Source organism: Lissotriton vulgaris, chromosome 10, assembly GCF_964263255.1.
Source record: "Lissotriton vulgaris chromosome 10, aLisVul1.2, whole genome shotgun sequence".
Lineage (NCBI taxonomy): Eukaryota > Metazoa > Chordata > Amphibia > Caudata > Salamandridae > Lissotriton > Lissotriton vulgaris.
This window is the reverse complement of record NC_141698.1, coordinates 845,046,823-845,068,014: the sequence shown is the minus strand read 5'-3', so window position 1 is coordinate 845,068,014 and position 21,192 is coordinate 845,046,823. Positions and strand designations below refer to the sequence as shown.

The window sequence follows — 21,192 nt, the reverse complement described above, 5'->3', positions numbered from 1 at the left end:
CTAACCAAAGGCCTTTTCAGGGATCATAAATATATGTTAAAGAGCGGTTGTGGCATGCCCCAAAAGGAGCCCAAAGAGACAGGTTGGGATTTGTTATTTTCAATATAACTCTGGATAGTCTACTTTGGAGGAAGGAAAAAATGCATATTCTGTCTGACACTGCACACTCGCACTTCATGAAATCATGACAAGAGAAAACAGTGTTTAGGGTATTCGTTATGCAGAGAACTGTAATTTTACATATAAAATTGTAGTCTTTATACATGCAAAATCAGAATACGAGTTGTTAAGTATATTCATGTCCTCGAAAAGAACCCAAACCAAAGAGGTATGGATTCGTAAAAATGTACGTTTGTTAAATGTTCAACAGGAAGGGTATACTTTTTAGAGTCAATAATTGGTTTTGGAGGGTCCAGCGCTAGCTCATTCTCAGCAGAACCCAAGTCTGCTTCAAACTCTTTAATGAATCATAAAGATTTAAATGAGCAATTAAAGATTGATGTACGGACTCACCAGAACATGCTTCAATAAGGGGAAGTATGCAAGGTATCTTTATACACGTATTTATTTTATAATATATAAATGCTTGTCATCATCTAGAGTTCTTTCCTTGGATTGAAACCAGGCAGATATTTAGGGAAAGTGGCTTTTGCCTGCTTTCTTGATAAAAAATTGATTCTTCTAATCCCATCAGATATAAGGTTATTGGCCAGTCTAATTTTCTACAGTGTTGCCTTCAGTTTATTAGGCTTTTTGTTATTACTGATACTAATTAACTTAAAGGAATACAGTTGCTAAAGTTGTTTTTTAAATTTTAACTTGCCTTTTAAAGAATTTTCAATGAATGTATTACCACTTAATTAATATTCCGTTCTTACTTGGGTAATTTATGATTTATAAAATGTTCGCTATTTTCAGCTTTTGGGTTACAGAACTATTTTTTATATTTCTAGTATTGATGTTTTGAGGTTTTCATTCTAACCTTTCATCTGATGTGGGTAAGTGAGGAACATGGGAGAGTTCTTCTGATGGACATATACAGAGCTGAAATATATATATAACTAAATGCAGTTCCTCAATACATGTGTGAATAATTAGCTATTTAGAAATTGACGGGGCAACTACAATATGAAAAGTCTATCAATATGCTTTTATTTAAATTATTTTTTTTTTTAAATAAAAGGCTAGAGTCATCAAGTTCAAAATGCATTGCTTGCTGGGAGGAATGACTAGATGAGCTAGTTGTAATCTACAAGTAATGCTTTTATATTATGTTAAAGGGCCCAATGCAGAATTTAGCCCTTAATATATGCACTACAAAAAGATAACCGGCTACAATTGAGAAGACACTTTGCTTTTGAGAATGGGTAATTGAGCAAAAAGCAGAAAGCCTTGAAAACTGGACAGGAAGATTCTTGTGTTTGCTTTGTTCACCCAAAGTTGGTAGGGTATGCCAAAATGTGGGTTCCTTGCTCACTTTGCCACTGGATTCAAGCTAGCCTGGCTGATGAGGGGTGTCACCCCGAAACCTGTTCCAGGAAGCTTGTTTCTGGTCCAGGGAAGACATGCCTTGGCAGTTCGAGCAGGACTTTTCCCAGGAGGTACAGGGTCAAGACTGATTTGCATATGACTAGGTCTGAACTGAGGAGCGAAGTGAGCTAAAGAACAATGATGGATTCAACCCAGATCTGTGACTATGGGTGAGTGTCTGAAAAGTTCCAATGCTCCATTGTGTTTGCTTTGTTTGCCCTAAGTTGGCAGGGTATGCCCAGACGTGGGTCCCTTGCTCACTTTGCCACTGGATTCAAGCTAGCTTGGCTGATCAGGTGTGTTACCCCAAAACCGGTCCCAGGATGCTTGTTTCTGGTCCAGGGAAGACCTGGCTTGGCAGTTCGGGCTGGAGTGTTTCCCTCAGGTACAGGGTCAAGGCTGATTTCAGAATGGCTCGTCTAAACTGGGGTGGCAAATTGACCTAAAGAACGTTGATGGATTCAACCCACATCTGTGACTGGGGGTCAGTGTCTGAAAAGTTTCAGAGCTCCATCCATCATCGCCTTGTGTTTGCTTAGTTTGCCCTAAGTTGGCAGAGTATGCTGAGACATGGGTCCCTTGCGCACTTTGTCACTGAATGATTCCATCTAGCCTAGCTGATGAGGGGTGTTACCCCGAAACCGGTCCCAGGATGCTTGTTTCCAGTCCATGGAAGACCTGGCTTGGCAGTTCGAGCTGGACTGTTCCCATGAGGCACAGTTTCAAGACTGATTTGCATATGGCTGGGTCTGAACTGAGGAGCGAAGTGAGCTAAAGAATGATGATGGACTCAACCCAGATCTGGGACTGGGGGTGAGTGTCTGAAAAGTTTTAGTGCTTCATCCATCATCTCCTTGTGCTTGTGATGATACCATATCAACAGGCCAGGAAGATCAAAAGCAAAGGAGTTAGAGCCATTGGAAGGCTGACATTTGTTAATATGTGTGTGATCATAGTTGGTCTCAATAGCAACAACCAGGTTCTCAAACTATTAGTATGCAGAAGTATTGTATCTGTGTGCTTTAATTTGATTTTATGTTATCGTAAATGCCTTCCCCTACCGTAACTAGATGATCACAATAACAGTAAAATATTGTTCAGTCGGAGCCGGCTATATCACAGGTGAAGGTACCTCTTTTAACCTACTTCTATAAAACATAATCATGACTATGAGAAGTATGAGCTATCAAAGATCTACTATTTACATATTCATACTTAAATAATTCATTTAAGGTATTTGACCTTTTTTGTTCATTCCAGCTCTATGACACATGACTATTCAGTGTGCTGCCTTCTGGCTTGGAGATGAAGGGACCCAATTAAATGTCAACGCACAACAACTCACTGGCCAATTAGAGACAGGGATGATCATATACATACTATTTTTTTAAACTATTGCATTGAACAAGCACCAAACTGCATTACTTTCTTATATCCAAGTTTGTGTTAAATTCATGAAATTCATCTTGGTAACAATCGACTTTTTGAAGGATTAAGCTGAAGCTCAAATACCACTTATCATAACATGCTTCACAAGTGCTGTGGTCGAAAGGAACTAACACTAACTGAATGAATCCTTTTTGTAATACTGTTGCATTTCCAACAAAGGAGCATGGTTAGTGTAATGAACAACAAGCATAAGACTACAAGTGATTCTGATTTTGAAAACAGTTATAAGGCTATAGCAGAAAAAAAATCATTAATTACATAAGCCATCAACACATTGCAAATGTAGCCAATGACCGTATTTGTACCGGCTGTATCAATGAAGCTGCCCTTCATTTGGCACATGCGCTATAAACTGTTATCAGCTTCAGAAGAAAAATAACAAAGTAGAGCTTAAAAGACTATGAAAGTTATTGAATTAAATCACATCTGACTATGACAAGTTTAGGGGATGTATTCCCTCACAGTGACTCGAAATAATATATGCAAAATATATGTTTGTGATGTGGTTGACACAGGTGCATTAAATTCTTGCTTTTTTTTAAAAATTTAGACATTCAAAATTCCTCAACTGTGGTCTATAATCATTTGACTATTATTGAGACTTATGTCTGCAGAGGAGTTCATTTATAAGCCAGTCAGCTTCTTCTACCACTCATTTACACCGAAAAGTTGAATAAAATCATTTATATTTGTCATTTGAATAGGAATGAATAGGGATAAAAGTCAAACCATGCGGGAGCACATGTACTCAATGACATAAAAATATGCCTTTGAATTCTCACATTCAAAAAGTTCCCTTCAAAATTACCTCTACTATCATCCACAATGATTTTCGTCCGCAAACAAAGCTCAATCCATGTTGCTACAACACAACAGCAACAGACACTTCCTGTTGCGCAAATAAAGCTTGCCACTTGTGGAAAAGCTCCCATCTTAAAAATATCCCCCCAATCAACAGAGTTTGTTTTTAACAGGTATATTATTGTTCAATAAACAATGCTCTTTCAATAGACCGCTAAAGAGAATTATATACACCTGTAACTAAAGTTCTGTCCATAGACAATTGCCTCCCTTAGTTGAAAGTTCTGCCACAAAATGTAGTATACCCCATCAATGCACCATAGATCGTGGTTACTCTAAGGAGACGCTTTATATATTAAAAGCTACTCTCCATTGAAGACATCTCTTCTCTCGATAAGAAATCATTCTTTTAGATGTTAGAAATCATTTTACTTGTCCTGGATATATTTGCCCCAGTTAATTGACAACTTAAGCAGGCCTTCTTTCTACAAACGGACCAAAAATCCAATCAACTTCCTTCTGTGGTAGGTTTACTGCATTCATTTAAGATGAAATGCAAAAAACGGTGCATTGAATAACTTTCAAAATCAGAAAGACTTCTTTAGATGGCAATGGTGAAATGCCCAACGGAATATGTAGCTGTTCAGACAAAATTTTCAAATCTGAGAAGCTGAAATACGAATAGCATCTGGCCTAAAAGTAAGAGGTTAACTTACAAAAGCGAATGTAAAAACAACATTGCTGCACAGATGATGGGAAACAGCAATACAGGTTTTATGTGGCACACACTGAAATTAGAATATTACACTATCATGAGAAAAACACATCTGCACTGCACCAGGAAACTAGGATGATATGAGTATTTCTAAAAATCAGAATATTACAAATTGGGGAAACCAAAAACATATGCTTACATGGTTCCTGTGCTGTAATGATCCAACTGCAGTTCTGATTGTTCGGGTATTTGAGAGGGTACAGAGGGGAGGAAATAGCTCCTCCAATAGAATCTGCTGTGATGAAGCTTCCACATGCTGTAAAAAATGAAACCGTAGATTACTGCAAAGGGGATATGCAACAATATACTGATTCCTAAGTGCCTTGTACAATGTTCTATGGTGAAAATTATTACTTTATTTGTCCAGACCACACGGCAATTATATTGTCAAAAGTGTCTCTTTCTACGGCTCTTATTGTCATGAATATTATGTTAGATGCTGGATGTAGGAACCGGCAACATTTTATTTTCCTTATTTCTTAGAGTTTGATTTACTTGTGAGTTCCACGTATGTCCCTCTCTAAGTGAATCCGGAAGCCAGAATCGATTTCCAGATGATCAGCGGTCCAGCCCTTTAAAACTCCATTCCCATCTCCCTTTCCAAAATGATTGATCTGTCTACAGTTATGTCGTGTCTCTCGACCATTGGCCACATGAGTATTGTATCAAATAAGACCCAAAGGCACACTTTCACTTCAATAAGTCCTATTTGAATACTAATATTATCCTTTCTTTTTTGTAATGTTTAATTATATACAAACTTCTGAAGCTTCGTTCAGTCTTAGAAGAACACCTTAAAAAAGAAGTCTGTTACACCATGGGCTGTTTTTACAGGGCTTAGCTCGTTGTGTCTGCCACGGCTATCTTCTAAAATGATTGCAAATCCGAAAAAAGTTGTAAAATGAAAACCCTCTGAACTATTAGCTGTCATACAAATTGAACTTGTAGAATACACAATTAAAAATATTTGTGTAGATTCTCATTTATTAAATATCAATATGTTGTAGGTCTTAAAATGAGAGTTTGAGTTTTTGAATGATCTCAGAAATATACGCATGATCAGCAAAATATCTTAAAAAATACGTTTTTAGGGCTTACCTTCACGCTGCCATCTTCCTTTAGCGAGGTTAGCACAGTTGCATTAGATTGTTTAATTAATATGTTTTACCGTGCCAATATACGAAGAAGACTGACTTAGCTACATTGAACTTTCACCAAAGTTACATCATTGGGAACATTGGCAATTGGGGAATTTGTGGCAGGGGAGACGTTCCTAGAATTCTCACTGAGGAATACTCAAAAATGTGCCAATATTTTCTTAGTTCACCCCATAAATGGAAGTTGCACAAAAAACAATGTCTTGGGTGTACCATGGATACGTGTTCAAAGATAATTTGTGAAGAATGCCACTCCTATTCTGGCCTCTAAGTGGCACGATTAGACAAGACCAAACTAAGCAAGAATAAACAATTTAGGATTTGCTTGTCTAAGTCAAAAAACTGGTGTGGTCTACTGAAAAGTATAAGACTTGGACACATATGTTAATTGTAATATTACTATACTATATTAAGCTGTATTTTATAGTATGGATTCGTACTGCTATTATCAGTACTTCATAAATACAGAAAAAGAGTATGTTAATTGTACTTACCTTCAGTAAAGCGTGCACTGAATCCCCGGTGCTGAACACTGCTGGTGGACCGCAGGCGGACAAACAGAGTGCTTTTCTGGGAAATGATTGGAGAAGGAGATTGTTTTCCACAAAGTGTGCCAAGCGAAGGGGCATCACTATTGGAGCCATCAAAAACCTGCAATGATATGCCAACAACACATCACTTTCATGAGCATTACTAAGCACAGCACTGCTTTTCGTATTCTGTCACAAGTCATATGCATGCATCATACAGTTGTTCACAACCCTCCAGCCTTCACAGTGCATTACAGATAAACATATATATTTTAAATATAAAGTTGGGATGGTAAGGGAATCTTTGTTTTTCTGAGCAGTACACAAACCGAACACAGCCTACTTGGTACCACAATGTTTATGTCGAAGGGGGAAAATGTAGGAATGTGCCGTACACACTGAGAAGAGAAAGGATTACAAAGTATTTTGAATTTGTGTTACCTTGTTAGAGTTATTTGAGGGCAAATCAATTATATATATTCACTGATAGTCTCTTAAGCTTTGTTTTAGATTATTTTCATGATTTTACTATAGATGTAGCTGCTGTTTTGTAATAAGTATTGATTTTATAGATACCTGCATAGGTTTTACTTTATAATGACATATTTTGGCTTAGTAACATTTATGACAGTGAAGATAAGCAAATATGTTATCCAAGCTGCATCGTAACCTTTGCATAAGAAATTAATGTTCACATAACGTCTCTTTGCACCCGCATAGGTATCCCACCAGAATATTCTTTTCAAAATATTATTGTTGTGATGAAAACGTCTCTCGCATTAGGATGGACATGTCCCCTTGCCCTGAGCGCTCCAGCTGCAATGATATCTGGATTGGTGGTGCTGATTTTTGTTGTCATGGTCAAACATGGATCATGCCTGCAACCATGACATAGGCTTGTCCCATTCATTGCAATCTTTTGACCTAGGAAGGGTTTGTAAATCACTACCCTCATGTTGATGAAAGGTTACTGCAGTTGCCAGGAGTAAAACAGCATGAGCACAATGGTGGCAACATGCCATGTAGTGACCAATAGAAGTGACCAGCCCTTTTTACCTGTGTCACTGGAGTGAGGCCTACAGGCTCACTCATTTAAAGTTACACTGCTGTGTGCTTAACTCACCCGTGGCCTACAATATATTAGTATGTAATGCTGTGACGTGTGTGTTATATGCATGTGTTGGGTTTATGTGTGCCTGTGAATGATACAATACATGGAAGATGTAGTGCTGCATGGGGCTTTGTGTTATCTGCATACACTGGGTGTGTGTGCCCATGAATCGTACAATACAGGGAAGAACCTGGGTTTCATTTTGGGAGACCTAGGTTGACTGGATAAGCAGAAGGAGGGAGGGAAATACCCCAGACAGATTTGTGGATTGCTGCATTATTGTGAGCTGCGTGAGGCACGCTCGAGTAAGGGCGAGCCAGGCTGTGTATACTTCAAAGGGTGCTCTCTGATTCGGTAAGAGGTCATGGGAAAGTGGTTGGGCACATTGCAGGAAGGAGATTGAGTGGATAAGACAGTCATAAACAGTAGAGCGGAGGCCCTATGGTAACCTTTTGATGCACATAGCACTATGGCTGACATCCAGGTGTGAATCTTTAGCACCTCTAATGACCTGTGTTGTTTGAATATTGGAATTGGAGGCACTCTGGCTGTGATAGACTGCTTTCTTGAGAAAGGGCAGGACAGAGCAAAGGGCACTTCAAAAGACCCCCAATATACAGTTCAAAGACTCAGACTCTAAATCACATTTGATTTTTGAAAAATGGACTACAGGAAGGGGAGCTTAAGGCTCCAAACATTTCCAACTGTCAAGCAGCCAGTTGGGCTTCGCGAGGAAGAGAAGATCTGCAAAACTTCTGCCTGTAATTAGGACTGGGGGCTTCGGTCTGCCAGTTTCCCAGCAGTGTAAGGGGACATCAGCCAGGGAATCCAAGACCACCTTCCCTATGAGCCTGGAGGACCTGACTGCTTGCCAAGGTCAGTGTGATCAGGGAGGAATAGGAGTGTGCTGGAGAGAGCAAGTCCTAGAGGGAGATCCTGGTGAGGGGATCTCTGAAGCTAGGTGTGATGAGAAAACATATGCACCGATCGGGTCATAGCCCGTGTGCGAAAGGAAGTTGGAGACCCCTAATGCCAGGTGCTGTGAAGGTTAATACTGTGCCTATCGGCTCATAGTTCCTGTGCGGAGTGAAGTCGGTGATCCCATATGCCAGGTGGGGCCACTGTGAAGATTACTGCCTTGTCAATTGGGTTGTAGTCCATGTGCGGTGTGAGAACGGTGACCCTATATTCCAGGTGGGACTACTGGGAGAAAGGAAAGGATGGTGGTCTGGTCCAGTCCATTGTCAAAGAGAAGAGAATGCTATTTAACCAGTGCAGGCTCAAGCCCTTACTGAGGATCACCAGCACCAAGAGCATTCAGTTGCCCCCTTACCCCTCTGTAAGGATAATCCATAGACACTTCTGGGCATCAGAGGAGCATCGAGGACACTTGGCCACTGTCCCTGAAGGACTGTGCGGGAGGAGTAGAGGACACCCGGGCGTTACACCTGCAGCGCCATGTATGCAATACTCACTGGAGACATCCACTGCAGCTTCAGCACCTGGGAGAAAGGGTACTCTTTGAGACTACAATTGCGCAGGTCTTGCTGGTGAAGGTAAGACTGAATAACGTGCAAGAAGGCCCCATGGTTAGTTGCCTAATATATTGCACTTCATCGCTGGACCAGTTTTGATTAGAGTCAGAGCAGAACACCTGATGCCTGCAATGTAAAAAATTGGTCGCAAGGGCATATTAGGTCACTTTTCATGTCCATGCATGCCACATCTTAAGCACCCATTTTTTGCCCTACCTGAAAAAGAAAATAACTTTCACACCATTGATTCCTATTTAGGCCTATTTGGTTGTGCTACTGCAGATGCTGATGTCAGCAAAATGATATCCTCATGCCATCACTCTGTGGTTTCCCAGGTGTGGAAAGATCAGCAAATGGGGTGGTGTGTGCCTCTTTTTCTCAAAGTTTTCCTGACGCCATGATGGACTTGGATTGTCTTTTTACTTAATGCCCACTGCTAGAAAGTGGTTCTGACACTCTGAGCCACCCAGATATTTCGCTCTTTGGGCACCTATTTGTTGAGCTTTTACTGTGGGAGAGCCTCATAAGTTGGGGCTCACCCACAGTGAACTTAAGATGAAAGAGACTGCATGTGGATTTTACTGGTGTCCCCCTAGCTTGACTAGGCCGCACCTCAGCAGCTGGAGTATGGTGCAACGGGCTGGTTACTGCGCAGACACCTGTGTACATGCGAGTGCACACATGTGTGGGCTGTGCAGGGGAGATTCCTGGTGTGCGCAGTCCAGGAGCAGCTACAAAGTGAATGGCATGGCAGGACTTATGCAGAATTGGGTGGTGACATGCAGTAGGCTTTATACAGTGGGAAGAAGCATGTCAGGGAAAGTCAGTGTGCTTTACAGTGTTTATTCCATTATTCTCTTATGGGTATAGGGAGCACATGGGCTAGTTGTACTTTCCTAGGGCCTATAAATTCCAGACACGCAACAAAGTCCACTGTAACCAATGTGAGAGGAAGTATTCTGCAGAGTCCAAAGTGATATTTGTACTGCTTTTGGGTCTTCCCAGGAGAGAAGATGGGTGGAGCTACAGGCTAATCCATCAGCAGCTGTCACTGGGTGCCAGGCACCAAACTGCAGCAGCGAGAATGCAGCATTGGGGGCAAGAGGCTCTCAGAGACCATGTGGCAGGAGACCCTGGATGACGCCATGAGGCCTGGACAGGAAGGAGGGAGAAGGGGAAGCAAAGTGATGCGTCGCTGTGTGATAGGGAAAACAGAGACTTCCTGCCAGCCCACTCCCCAAATCTTTAAAGAGCACTTGCACAGGAAGAGGAGCTGTCTCTGAGATGTGGCTGAGGCAGAGGGTGCTAGAACCTGACGCAATAGCAGTTGGAAGGAGGAACCCCCTGACTGTCCCAGGATCCCGAATGGCACCAGGAGAAGAGTCCAAGACCAGTGTGCAGAAGCAGGTCAAGTCAAGTCAAGTCAGAAATTTGTATAGCGTGCTACTCACCCAGAGGGTCTCAAGGCGCTTAAGGGAAAGGGGATCGTTACTGATCAAATAGCCAGGTCTTGAGTTGCTTCCTGAAGGAGAGGTGGTTCTGGGTAAGAAGGAGGTGAGAGGGGAGGGAGTTCCAGGTCTTGGCCGCTAGGTATGAGAAGGATCTTCCTCCCATGGTGGCTTTTCAGACGGGTCGGATCACGGCGAGGGCTAGGTTGGACGATCGTAGTTGGCGGGTGGGGGTGTAAAAGGATAGGCAATTGTTGAGGTAGCTGGGTCCTAGGTTGTGGAGGGCCTTGTGTGCGTAAGTGAGGAGACGGAACGTGATTCTCTTGTTGATAGGGAGCCAGTGCAGGTCTCTCAGGTGTTCTGATATGTGGTTGTGTCGAGGAATGTCCAGGATGAGTCGGGCCGAGGCGTTCTGAATGCGTTGAAGTCTTTTTTGCAATTTGGCTGTGGTTCCTGTGTAGAGGGTGTTTCCGTAGTCTAGTAGGCTGGTGACAAGTGCTTGGGTGACCATTTTCCTAGTTTCGGTGGGGATCCATCGGAAGATCTTTCGGAGCAAGCGTAGGATGTTAAAACATGATGATGAGACGGCGTTGACTTGTTTGGTCATGGAGAGGGAGGAGTCAAGGATGAATCCTAAGTTGCGAGCATGGTCCGTTGGTTTCGGTGCGCTGCCTAGGGCCGGGGGCCACCATGAGTCGTCCCAGGCAGAGGGGAAAGTTCCTAGGATGAGGACTTCCGTTTTGTCCGAGTTCAGTTTTAGGCGGCTGTTCTTCATCCATTCGACTACGTCTTTCATCCCTTCGTGTAGGTTGGTTTTGGCGGTGGTTGGGTCTTTGGTGAGGGAGAGGATCAGTTGAGTGTTGTCAGCATAGGAGATGATATTTAAGTTGTGTTGGCGTGCGATGGATGCGAGGGGGCTCAAGTAGACGTTGAAGAGGGTGGGACTGAGCGAAGATCCTTGTGGTACGCCGCAGATGACTTCGGTGGCCTCTGATCTGAAAGGGGGGAGACGGACTCTTTGGGTTCTTCCGGCGAGGAACGAGATGATCCAGTCCAATGCCTTATCTTGTAATCCGACGTTCCTGAGGCGTTGTACTAGGGTGCGGTTGGCATACCGTGTCGAATGCTGAGGAAAGATCCAGGAGGATGAGAGCCACTGTTTCCCCGTTGTCGAGCAGTGTCCGGATGTCGTCTGTGGCTGCGATAAGGTCGGTCTCTGTGCTATGTTTAGCTCGGAAGCTGGACTGTGAGGGGTCAAGGGAGCTGTTAGACTCAAGGAAGGCAGCGAGCTGGCTGTTGACGGTCTTCTCAATGACTTTGGCGGGGAACGGGAGGAGAGAGATGGGGCGTAGTTCTTAAGTTCGGTGGGGTCTGCAGAAGGTTTCTTTAGGAGGGCGCTGAGTTCGGCATGCTTCCAGCTTTCCGGGAAGGTAGCGGTGTTGAAGGAGCAGTTGATGATATCTCGAAGTTGGGGTGCGATGACGGAGTCGGCTTTATTGAAGATGTGGTGGGGGCATGGGTCGGTTGGAGATCCGGAGTGGATGGATTTCATCATGCGGATGGTATCTTCGGTGCTGATTGGGGTCCAGGCGCAGAGGGTGGTGGTAGGGGGCTTCAGTTCAAAGGTAGAGGGAGAGGAGAGGTCGCTGAAACTGTTATGTATGTCTGCGATCTTGCTGTGGAAGAATGAGGCTAGTGAGACACATAGATTTTGAGAGGGAGTGATGTCGTTGTTGCCGGCGCTGGGATTGTAGAGCTCATTAACGATACTGAAGAGTTCTTTGCTGTTGTGGGCGTTGTTATCTAGTCGGTCTTTAAATGATGACTTCTTAGTGGTGCTGATCAGTTGGTGGTGTTTGCAGGTGGCGATCTTGAAGGCAGTCATGTTGTCTGCGGTTGGGTTTTTTCTCCAGGTTTTCTCGAGGGTGCAGGAGTTCTTTTTGGATCTCTTGAGGTCGTCATTGAACCAGGAGGCTCTTTTGATTCCTGGTTTGTTGAGACGGTTTTTCAGGGGTGCTAGTTTGTCAGCGCAATGGGTGATCCATTGTGCGAGATTAATGGCTGCTTGATTTGGGTCCGTAGATCTGGCGGGAGGGTTTTGGTTCAGTGATGTGGTGAGCTGGTCGAGGGTAATTGTGTTCCAACTTCTGCGGGGAACCTGTTGCGGGTGGTGGTGGGTTGTTGTCTTTCTGACGCTGAAGTGGACGCAGCTATGGTCTGTCCAGTGGAGTCCTGTGGTGTGATTAAAGGAGATGTGTTTGCTGGAGGAGAAGATTGGGTCGAGCGTGTGTCCGGCGTAGTGTGTGGGGGTGTTCACCAGCTGTTTGAGTACGAGATTGGCGAGGTTATCAAGCAGGGTGGCAGTGTTGTTGTCGTTGTTATTCTCCAGGTGAAAGTTGAGGTCTCCTAGGAGAATGTAGTCCTCGGAAGGGAGGGCGTGTGGGCTGACAAGGTCAGCGATGGCTTCGCAGAATTGTGTACGGGGTCCTGGGGGTCTGTAAATGAGGGTGCCTCTGAGTGTTGTCTTGGGGTCGGTGTGTATCTGGAAGTGGAGGTGTTCGGTGGCTATGAGGGTGTCGTCGGAGCTGGTCGAGATGCGGATGGTGTTCTTGTGGATGATCGCAATGCCTCCTCCTGTTTTGTTGATGCGGTCTCTTCGGATGATCTTGTATCCGTCCGGGATAGCTATGGCGATATCAGGTGCTGATGAGGCGTTCATCCAGGTTTCCGTGGGAAAGTCGACATCCGGAGTAGTGGTGTCGAGTAGGTTCCATAGTTCAATGGCGTGTCTGTGGACCGAGCAGGTATAGAGCAGGATGCACTTCAGGTGGTTGTTGTTGGAGCTCTGTTTGGCGTTTGTGGTTGTAGTGTGGGTCCTGATGCAGCAGAACTTGCAGGATTGGCAGGTGAAGGGTCCATGTGTACGGCCTGGGACAGCTCGGTGGCAGTCGGGGAGTCTTCCGGTGTTGAGGGCAGTGAGGGTTGTGGTGTCGTATGTTCTGCGGGGTGGATGGCCACTACGAGGGCCAGGGGTTCTGGCGCCGGGCGCGTCCAGGCGCAGACGGGCGTAGACGGGCTTACCTTTGGCGTGCCTTCGGCGCTCATAGGGCGCATCTGCTGCGCGTGAACGCTGCACGTTTGCCACTCTGCCATAAGTGGAGAGCGGAGGGGGCGGAGCGAGGGAGGAGCACCTGGAAGGCGGGAGCGGGGTGGCGAGTGGGGAGGGGTGGAGTGGTGATGCAGGAGGGAACGGGGGTTGGGCTGAGCAGCGGCAGGGTGTGGGGTGGAGGGGCAGAGGGCACAACGACTGCGATACCAAAACAAAACCAAAACCGGAGAGGCACAGCGGGCAGCGGTGGCAGCACAAATCAGGGGGCAGAACGATATGAGTGCACAAGACGCACATCGGGCAGCGGTGGAGGCACAAATTAGGGGGCACAATGATTTCAATGCACAGCACAACAATTACAATACAGGGCAAAAATTATAAATAAAAATACTGAACAAGACCAGATCCTTGGCGAGCTCAGGGGCACAGCAGCTCAGGGGCACACCAGAGGCACAGCGGGCAGCAGAGGCGGCAGCACTCGGGGGTCAGGCACGAGGCGGGTGGAGCGTCCAGTGCAGGGAGAAGAGAGACCCAGGAAACTAGCCCGGCGGAAGGCTTGCGCAGGGAAGCAGTGAAGATAGCTCCCTGCTGAATCCACTTTCTGTGTGACCAAAAGGGAAAAGGAAAGTGCTCCCAGTGGCTGGAGTGCGCCACCAGGAGAAAGAAGAGGCCAAGATCACCAAGATTGGACCCCTGGGGGCTGAGATATGCCCCCAGAAAGTAGGCGACCTTTGACCTCTGCCATGACCAATGACAAAGTGCGTGGGGCTCCGCCGCTGGTCCAAAATGGGCCCCTGTGGAGGGCCAGGAGAAGATAAGTCGGGGCACTGTCGCGCTCTCTGTGAAGGTGCCCCCGCGGGGTGCAAGGAGCCCACCCTGGCCCCTGCCGAAAATGAGGTCGGGGAGCGCTGGTGCGCTCCCCATGAAGAATTGCAGGGGGCCCAGGATCCCAACTCCGGGCCCCATGTGAGGAAGGAGGCAGGGGTGTGCCGTCTCATCCTCCCGCGAAGATGAATGTCAGGGAGCGCCATCACGCTCCCTGTGAAAATGTGCCCAAGAGGCCCAGGACCCCATCCCTGGGCCCCGCAGGAGAGGAAGTGGTGGTTGCGTGGTGCCAGGAACCCACCCTGGCCCCACAGAAGAAGTAAGTCGGGGAGCGCCGCCGCATTCCCCGTGAAGTTGGTTTGGGGGCCCGGGACTCCATCCCTGGGCCCCGAAGAGAAGAAAGAGGCCGGGGGAGTGCTGATGCACTCCCCTGAGGTCAGGCGGGCCGGCTTGAGGCTTCGAGTCTGCCCGCCGGAGCGGGCATACCATAACTGCAGGTCTCGGCTCCCACAGCAGCACGCATGGGTGCTGGCCGTGCGGGGAGCCGATGGGGGCAGCCGGGGATGAGCTTCCCGGGCTGCCCTCCAATGATGGGGTGAGGCGGGGTTCCCGGGTGGGACTGGGACCCCACAAGGGTGAAGAGGAGACGCCACCTAACAAAGGATGGAGCAGCCAGGGGTGGGCTCCCTGAGCTGCAATAGCAGCGTTGTCAGTGTTGTCATCAGTGATGACACTGACCATGTCATGAGTGTTGTAACATGTGAGGTCATAAGCAGTGCATTGTGGGGATATGAGTTATAGTTAGCTCAGCTAACTATAAAAGCTGAATTTCTCTGGTTTTGTGCAAGTGAAATGTCAGCCTAACTATAACATTTGTGTAACCTTTGTTTTTCTCAGTGAATTTCTAAGGTTTTTTAAATACGAATTCCTAACTATAATTTCCCTGAAACCTGTGTTTTTTCTGTGAATCGCTAAGGTTTTTTAAATGCTAATTCCTAACTATAACGTTCCTGAAACCTGTGTTTTTTCTGTGAATTGGTAAGGTTTTTTAAATGGTAATTCCTGACTATAATGTCGCTGTAACCTTTGATTTTTTTCAGTGAATATCTAAGGTTTTTTAACGAGCAGTTACATTTGCAGAGTTGTGGATAAAAGGGATTGGGCCTCCAACCAGCTCTCAGGAATTCCGCTGCGTAGGACTTACAGAAGCTACCAGGAGTGCTCCTTGACCACCAAGGTCCTTCTGAAGTAAAGTGGACTTCATCCCCCAACCAGCAGTGCATCAGGAGGTGCGTTTACAGAGTGGCAGAGAAAGGGGGTGTGTGGCTTCCTAAGACCTCTTAGTAATCCCACTGTGTGGGACTGACTGGAGGTAACAAATAGGGTAGTTTTTCCAAAGAAGTCCTTGTGGGTCAAGTACCCCTCCTGTAACCTCCAGTAAGTCCCACACAGCAGGATTGCTGAGTTCTGATAGCATGCCATGCCCCCTTTCTCCAGCCGTCAAACGGCCTCTTGGTTGGTTTAGGAGATGAAGTCACCTTTGCTGCTGGGGGCCTCAGGGGCCAACTAGCCTACCAGGCCACGCCCTCTTTCTCAACAACTCTACTAGTGCCCCTCCTAGTGCATTGCTGCTGAGGGATGAGGCCCTCAGGACGCAAGGGTACCTCACCACCCCATCAGCAGTGTGCCGAAAGGCTCATTTGCAGAGTGGTGGGAAAAGGGGTTTGGCCTCCGGCCACCTACCAGCAATCCCATTATGTGGGGCTTACTGGAGGTTAACAGGTGGGCAAGTTAGCACCTAAGAACCCTCAGGATCAAAGGGAACTTCATCCCACAACCAAGAGCATGCCTGGAGGTGCATTTGCAGAGTAGTGGAGGAAGGGGGCTGGGCCTACGGCAAGTTGCCAGCTTCTGTTTTCTTAAACTATATTTTAGGAAGGGAGGGAGGTGACGTGGACCCCTCCTTAGGCTGATTTCAGCACCGGGAACCCCATCTCCCAGGGCATGGACATTTTTTATAATCATTTTCAAGGGAGGGGGTCCGAGTGTTTCTACCCAGCCCCCTTTTCTTGTTTTGTAAATTTTTTTACCATTTTTCTTGTGACTCTGTTCAACCGAGTCACAAGATGGCTGCCAACACTTCCTGGTTTGAAGTGTTGGCAGCTAATATGATCGCAAGCTCGAGATCTGGAAGGTTTGTGGATCCACCACGCCCATATTTGGATATCTGAGAAATATTTAAATTTCTCAGGAACTACTAAACGGATTTACACCATTTAACAAAAAGTGTGCTTTCTGAACCAAGAGCTACCTTTTTGCCAAATTTGATGTAATTCGGCCTGTAGCAGTGTCTAAAGTTTCCTATGGAAATTAACATGGATAAAATTAGTTTTTGGACCCCTCTGTGTTTCTCTGCCTTCGCTTGACGAATCACCCCAACACTTTCAACACAGCAGCTGACCTGACCAACCCATTTGTTTTGAAAATTTTGCGAAGATTCGTCAAACATCGCCAAAGATATTGGCAAATCAGTAAAACGCTTTTCCTATGGAAACTAGGTCCTAAATATAACTACCTACTGGCGACCGTGAGTAGGTAATATATAGATATATATAAGGTTAAAGTACAGGTATATGTAGATCTTCTAATATTAAAAAAGTTTTAAAACCAAAAGCCTACTGAAATTCACTAGTTATACATAAATGACGTATGTATCATTTGCACTTTCCATAGATTTCATATTTCATTAGTGTTGTAATATATGTTGTCATATCATAAGTAGTACATCAGAGCAGTGTAAGTTATACTTATGTCATTTACATATAACTAGTAAAACTCCATGGTTTTAATTTTTAAAATAGTAATTTCTGAAACTCTATAAATATGAAAATGAATTAGCTTGAGTCCAGACTGTGCATGTTATGTAACACTCAAAATCAGTCAAATTGCAAAATTTCGGCAGTTTTCCTCCAAATGTTATTACATTTATTGCTATAATTGATTGTTTAATCAATGTAACAATGTAAGGCTACTTTGGCCTGTTTTTGTGAGCAGGTAATCAGATGGAAACAAGCGGGTGGAATTACTCTTGGTCTTTTCTTTATTTTTACGGTCACTGCTAGAATGAGATGCTAATGGCTACTATTACCGATAGTTACATGTGGTTGGACTGGACTGGAGCAAGTCTGTATTACTGTTTCCAAGGTAAATTTGTTCCTTTCAATCAATTAATTTATCTTAATTTATTTTATGGTAAAACTGTGAATTTGGATTGTATATATGCACACATCAAATCAAATTTGGGATTAAGGCCATGTAAACTCTGTTCCTAAATTTGGGTAGTTTGACTGAACATTTCTAAGTTCATATTTTCTTTTTTGTTGTTTGTAAATATAAATGGTGTATTGGATAAGGACGTTTGTGTGATCAATATTTCATTGAAGTCGAAACGTGTTACTTTCTCTGCCCACAATAAATTAACCATTGAAGCATATTGGAGTAGCATTCGGAAATATGCAATGGGACCCAGACCCGAAAGCACAGCCCGTCTGCCATCTCGTTTGAATATGTATATGTCATTATTTTTTTATTGTATTTAAGTTGATGGACTGAGCTCTTTCTGCAGGTTCACCCAAGATTTTTGACCGCCTTTGCTGATCCTGTTTTCGTTATTTTTTACTGCTCTATGCAGTTTATTCCTCCAAACCACTAGTAAAGAGTTTGTGCTCTCTCTCACATGGTAAAGTTGACCTAAACATTATTTCATTGACTTGTAGGTTCCTGGTGTATGGAAATACATGTACCCAGGGTCAGTAAATTATATCCAGTAGTGGGCAGCAGCATGCATTGTGCCAACCACTAAAGTAGCCCTGTAAAACATATCTCAGGCCTGCCACTGCAGCCTGTCACTGCAATTTTAAACTTACATTTTGGTCTGGCTAAATAAATTTTTGCCAGGCTTAAATCTTCTTTCTCGTCCTCATTAGTCACCCCTAAGCTAGGCACAAAAGGGCAGGGCGTATGGTGTTTTTGAAAGTAGGACATGTGTACATAGGTTTTACATTTCCTGACAGTGAAAAACTCCTAACATCATTTTTCATAGTAGCAAGACTATCTCTACGATAGGCTAACACTGGGTTACCTTATTACACTTAATAAGTGATAAGTTTAGTTTTAGAACAAAAACAGAAAAAATTCTTCCACTCATTTGGATTGCAGTTTAAAATACTCTTAAATAGTAAAGTCAGATTTTAAGTTACTATGCGGAAAATGCAATTTTTACAAAGTTGGCATTTTTCTGCCTAAACCAAATGTGCCTTTCTGCCACTGTACATGGTCACGACTGTAAATGGCTCTCCTACGGTGTGCTGTGTATTTCTTCCAGCTGTATTTTCTTCTTCTCATGGACAAAAATGGCCAGGGTGTAGAGTAAGTGGGTCTCCCTAACAAGATGGCTGGAGAGAAGTTGTGCCCTGCTCTGATTACTGTTTAAAGGACCCAGCCTGCAGCACACATTCAAAGGAACATTACTCCAGGCCTGTGTTTGCCTTTGTTCCCCTAGACGGAATTGGAGCCAAATCCAGAAGAAGGAGAAGAACAGGACAGAAATAGTTTGGGAGTAGGCCAAATGCTAGCACTAGTTATAAGAACGGAATACTCAGAATCTTTCATTAGAACATGCCTGGACCTGTGGAAGATTCAGATTAAGGAATACCATACTGTCTGAAGTAGGAAGAGCGACCTGCTTGCTGAGATTCTAGAACCCTTATAAGTGACTCCAAGGGTCAGTTGGCTGACCTCCTCTTTGAATTACAGCTACACAACAAGCATTGAGTGGTCTACCTGCAACTGCCTTCAAATGGACCTGCCTGAGCCCTGCTGCTGGCTTTCATTAGAGTGAGTTCTGATCCCCAAGAGGTGCCCCAGGTCATGGAATCTTGGTTGGCATCAGAGTGTACTCCTTCTTCTTCCAAACTACAGAAACTGATTTTCAGGTGCAAATCCAGACGTCTGGGACTGTTCAGAACCCTGAGTGGTCTACTCATGTTGACAGCAATCACTATGTCTCCTGCCAATGAGAAGTTCTGACAGTGACCAGCTCATCGGACCAAACCTCAACAACCTGCATCTGCCGCCAATGTGATGCTCCAGTGATGACCCGCTCCTCGCGCTTACAATAATCTCCTTGCGGCTCCCACCAATACAGAGCTTTAGCTGAGGTCTCTTGCGTGGACTTGGACTCAAAGAAGGGAAACACTTCATTTGTATATGCCTGGTCTCTGTATCCGACCAATGCTCCATTGGGGTTCTCCTAAATTTATGACTTTGACCCGGTCCAGAGCCACACGCCCCGTCATGCACAGTATTGTTATCAATTATGTCATTTCACATGTTGCAGTGATATTAGCAATGATGTCATAGAACATGGCACGAGTGATGTAATATTTGTGATCATTATAAGTACATGGTGATGCTGCAAGTTATCATTACTTTACGGCACGGGTAATAGCTACTTCAGATAACTATTATTGCAATATATATATATATGTGTGTGTGTATAAACACACACATATTCAAGATACATAAATGTGGAGTCTAGAATAGTAAAGCTATACTTATCTATATGCACTTACCTTCTTGATATTATGGGCCATGATATTTTGACTACAATATAGTTGTCAGGGTAACATTTTGAAGATGTTTTGACAAACAACCTTCTCAAAATCTAGGTTGACCAAAGCTAATGGGATTTCGGCATTGCATGAGACGGAACAAACAATACACCCCAATTTCACAAATAAATGGTGTTCAGAAGCAGCGGCTGACTTATCTATCAATTCTTAGAATGAGCTACTGGGACCTACAGGAAAGCAGATGTTTTCTTATGATATAGATGGCCTTCCTAAATAGCAATGATACGAGACTTGTTCCAAAACTAGTTGCAACCGGAATCACAGTAGTGCTTACAATCATAGATTTGAATCATGATGTTGCAAACAGCATTTGGACACTCAGCTTTTTTTGTCAGCCATCACCACATTTTGCTTACCAAGGCATCACGAGAATATATTAGTGAACAAATTAGTTTATCAAACTACAATCCCGCAAAACAAAATGTTAGAATAAAAAGAGAATTCACAATTTCTAAAAATACTCTTTACTGCCCTACATTTCCCATAAGCATTAAGCAATCATGTCAGGAAAAAAACAAAAATAGATACAAAGCAGGGAAGCAAGACGTGCCAGTAGTACTCATAGTGAAGCAAACTCCTGCTGCAATTTCACATTGACTGGTTTCTGTAGCTGCATTCAATGTTTAAACATGTAAAAACACAGTCTAGAAGTATTCAGGATTTAGTTGGATCTTGAAACTGGTTACTGGGGTCCCATTGGCTCTATTAATTTCAATATAATCCTCCTTTTTTCTGCAGGATGCAGTTGCAGTTTGTTATCACCAGGGCCAGACTGGTCGTAGTGGGCACCGGACGTTTTCCCTGTGGACAGGAAGGGTGGGGCCGGTTTTGGATTGGTGGGGGCTGTATTTTGTACAGGGGGCCGGGGGCTGCAGTATCAACCCTCTGTATCCAAAGAGGAGCAGAGTTTCCCACCAGGATGATATTGAGGCAATGACCATGTAGTTATGATACAATCTGTACTTCATTTTAGATGATGGTGTCACCCACTTGCTTATGACAAACTAGACCTCTCATTGACATTTGGTAAAGTAACATTCACAGGATTATTTCGATAAACGCACATTCCTGGAGTGGTGAACATCTTTACCAATTCCACAGAATATTTGCAACTAGCTTCGCCTTGCACATGACCTGCTGGTTGATGTAAATGTAATTTCTCTGGTTGGGTGGTGCAAAGCAAATTGGCACAGCTCCAGTTTACCCAATGGTCCGGCTTATGAGTGGGC

At 44.4% G+C, this 21,192-nt stretch overlaps 1 protein-coding gene across 1 annotated transcript in view; it reads right to left on the bottom strand.

The window, feature by feature from the left end:
• The window catches only part of CUBN (cubilin), a 1,372,460-nt gene that overhangs the window by 692,180 nt on the left and 659,088 nt on the right, over nucleotides 1–21,192 (bottom strand). The window contains exons 32-33 of the mRNA XM_086941783.1: nucleotides 6,207–6,363; nucleotides 4,695–4,811 (exon numbers count right to left, since the gene is read on the bottom strand). Of these exons, the coding sequence (XP_086797909.1) occupies nucleotides 4,695–4,811; nucleotides 6,207–6,363 (274 nt within the window). The remainder of the gene's footprint in view (nucleotides 1–4,694; nucleotides 4,812–6,206; nucleotides 6,364–21,192) is intronic.